Below are 3,099 nucleotides of genomic sequence, written 5' to 3' on the forward strand. Positions count from 1 at the left end.
TTAGAAGTTGGATCTTCCTTATGGTAGTAGTGTGACTGCATTTTTTCTGAGCCTTGCTTCCCTATGGGAATTAACTTGGAACTTGTCAGAGTTTAGTTCCTCTAAGATTTCTTSCTATTTGTTTCCACTGTAACGGTTGTTGGCATGTCTCTAATACTAAATGAACTTTTCATCTTTGTAATGAGTCCTGCTTCCTGTCTCCCCTGAACTGTGATGTCTTTTTTGTGACATCTCAATGTAAATTATTTGGGGTTATTTTTATTTTATTGTCTCATTTGAAAGGGTAGAGCTCATTCATTTTTAGCTACCCTGTTACGAACAAACACACTGGTTATATAAGGGGCCCTAGAAAATAAAGAGCAGGGGATGTCAGAGAAGGCTATCTATAAATATGCTGCATAACAAAACTTTGCTAAATGAAGCACTTGTAATTCTGCAAGTGAAATAAAGCAGTTGCTGCTGAATGCATACTCTAAAGACAAGTCCTATAATGTTCTTCATTTGTTGAGGTTTCTTTGCATTAATTAAAAATGGTAAAAAACAAAGTATTTTAATGTGACCTTCATTTGGCATTTGTTTTAACTTTTCTTCTATTTTATTTAATTCTTCCACTTCTGTTGTTCAATTAGTGTTTGACCCCTTTAGCAGAGATGTAAATTAAATGACATTTCAATGCCATCCCATATTTAAAATACTGTGTTAGTTGTGGATCATAAAGGATGATCTTCGTTCTTTAGCTAATTTATTCATTTAACAATTTCCCTCCAGAAGTTCCAGCAGAAGGCTCTGAAGCAAACTAAGCAGAAGAAATCCAAGTCGGCTGAATTTCTGATGGGTGAGCCTTGCTTGATGAGTTATTGCTCATAATTTGTGTAAGGATTAATTAACTAATTACAGACAAATGGCTGTGGGCGAAATTTTGCTCTTGCTTGTCAGGGTGCAATTTGTAATTATTTTAATCATTTATTCTTTTTTTTTTTTTTTTTTTTTTAGAGTTAATTTTAACCTAATTCTGTTTTGGCGACATTTGAGGACGATACACTTGAGTCTTTCAGCAAAGGAATTACTAGAAGGAATTTTCTGCTTGTCATTGAAATACACTTTGCTGTAATGTGCTCTTCTGACCTCCTTGTTTTCTATAGTAAAAGAAGAGAGAGCCGCAACAGAAGGCATTGAAAATCCAGCTTTTAACATCAGCAGCACAGATCTTTCAGCATATCAGACTTCAGAAGAGGAAGTTATTAGACATGACAAGCCAGATAGCACCCTTGCAGCTCACCAACAAAAACCCGGGCTGCAAGCCCGCGCTGAACCAAGAGGTGAGACATCGAACTTGATTAGCCTCAAACRGAGCGGCGGCGGTGGCGTTCGGGATCTAACCTGCGCCCGCCGTCGCACCTTCGCGCGTCCGAACAGCCTCCCCTTGGAAACCTGGGGCGGAGAACGCGAAAGTAGCGCCGAGAAACGGGCCGCCTCCAAGTGCTTGGAGAGCCGCTCTCCGCCTTGGAGCTCGAGTGGCTTCCCCTAACCGGGASGCGGGCTGCGCGGCGCTCCCTGCCAGCAGAGCGGAGCGGGCTGATGCTGCCAGGCCTCCCGTTCATTTGTCCGAGGCTGAGTTTGGGAGGCGCTGCCGCTGCTCGGGGGGGGCCCAGGCGCTGCTCCGCTACGGGCTCCCGAGCGCCGAGCGGCTTTCAAGCGGCGCTCGAACCCGTGATTGATTGTTGTCCTCAGAGCTCCCATATGCCCTCCATCAACCAGCATCTTGCCGCCGCTTCGCGTTGCATTCTTTCTGCAGCCGGYTGTGCTCAGATACTTGCAGCCGGGGTTGTCTAGGGGAGCTGCCCCGGTCCTCGGCGCAGCCTGGCTCTCAAGCTCAGAACYGGTGCTGTGCCCAGAAGAGGCACGACCTCAGGAAGCAGCATTTAGGTTAAYTCAAATGAACTGTGAGGCTCTTCACTGGTGTCAGTTTTCCTATCGTAGAAGTTTGTGGGGTTTTTTTTAACCTATTTTTTAATTATTATACTTTGAGTTATTATTAATGGTGAATGTTACAATAAATCATTATGTTTACTTAGTAGTAGGGTGAGAAAAGGCAAAGAAAAGAATTTCGAGGCATCTCATGAGATATATGGAGAAAATCATGGGCCAAGATTCAAAATAAAAGTAAAAACGCTTGAAATCAGACACACAAGCTCCTCCAAATACCTATCAAAAATACTACTTTACGGGATAGTGGGGTCTTGCTAGCTTCAAATGGACAGTGTGCATCCATGAATGTGTAGACGCGCACCAGGGCCCAAGACCTCGCAAGGCACCAAAGTAAGTGGTGTGACTTTTAAAAGTCCTAATCACCCAGCAGTTTCMATTAAACTCACAAGCACAGAAGCCACTTGATAGATATCCTTGTGTGCCAGGTCCAGTGCTTAAATGCAGAAATATAGGCTGGCGAGCAGAACTTTTTAGATATTCACTTTTACAGCTTGTTGCGGACGTTGTYGTATTAAGATTTTATCCTTGCAGGATCAGGGTCTCTGACTCCTAATGGCCYCTTGCAAAATTAGGTTTATCATTCCATTTAGCCTTCATGACTCCATGCAGTGGTACACAGAGCAGGAATTCTGTCTTTCCTTTGTAGCCTGTCAGAACAGTGATTAAGCAGACAAAGGGATTGATTGTTTTTTAATGAAATAGTCTATCTGGCAAAAAATGAAGTTAGGCTCGCTGGAGACTACCCATGCTTTCAGTCGCCTCTTCAGAAATTCATGAATGGTTCCCTCAAGAAAACAACACATTTTTTTTKAAAAGACTGAAATGTGTTTTTAAACATTTTGATTTTTCATCTAAGTAGCAATTTGTTAAAAAAATTAACTGAATATTATCTTTGTGAAAGAAGTAAAGATTGTTTCATTTCATCTGGAATGTGATACTTTGATACACAATTAATTGTTTTGTGGTGGGAGAAGAAGGCTTGCTGACAACTGAAAATTTTGTTTCTCAACACTGTGCCTCCCTCCTTGACTTTCTGTTCATTCAGTGACCCAAAAGATCAGTCATTCACACAGCTTTGCTGCTAAGCCGTGCAACCATTACAAAAAAAAA

The 3,099-nt window shown here is 42.1% G+C and overlaps 1 protein-coding gene across 1 annotated transcript in view; it reads left to right on the forward strand.

Moving 5' to 3' along the window:
* The window catches only part of LOC146593614 (uncharacterized), a 166,095-nt gene that overhangs the window by 5,348 nt on the left and 157,648 nt on the right, over positions 1-3,099 (forward strand). The window contains exons 2-3 of the mRNA XM_085308958.1: positions 769-835; positions 1,143-1,319. Coding sequence (XP_085165084.1) covers positions 769-835; positions 1,143-1,319 — 244 coding nt within the window. The remainder of the gene's footprint in view (positions 1-768; positions 836-1,142; positions 1,320-3,099) is intronic.

This window comes from Rhea americana, unplaced genomic scaffold, assembly GCF_003343005.1.
Source record: "Rhea americana isolate MKP2758 unplaced genomic scaffold, rheAme1 scaffold_288, whole genome shotgun sequence".
NCBI classification, from domain to species: domain Eukaryota; kingdom Metazoa; phylum Chordata; class Aves; order Rheiformes; family Rheidae; genus Rhea; species Rhea americana.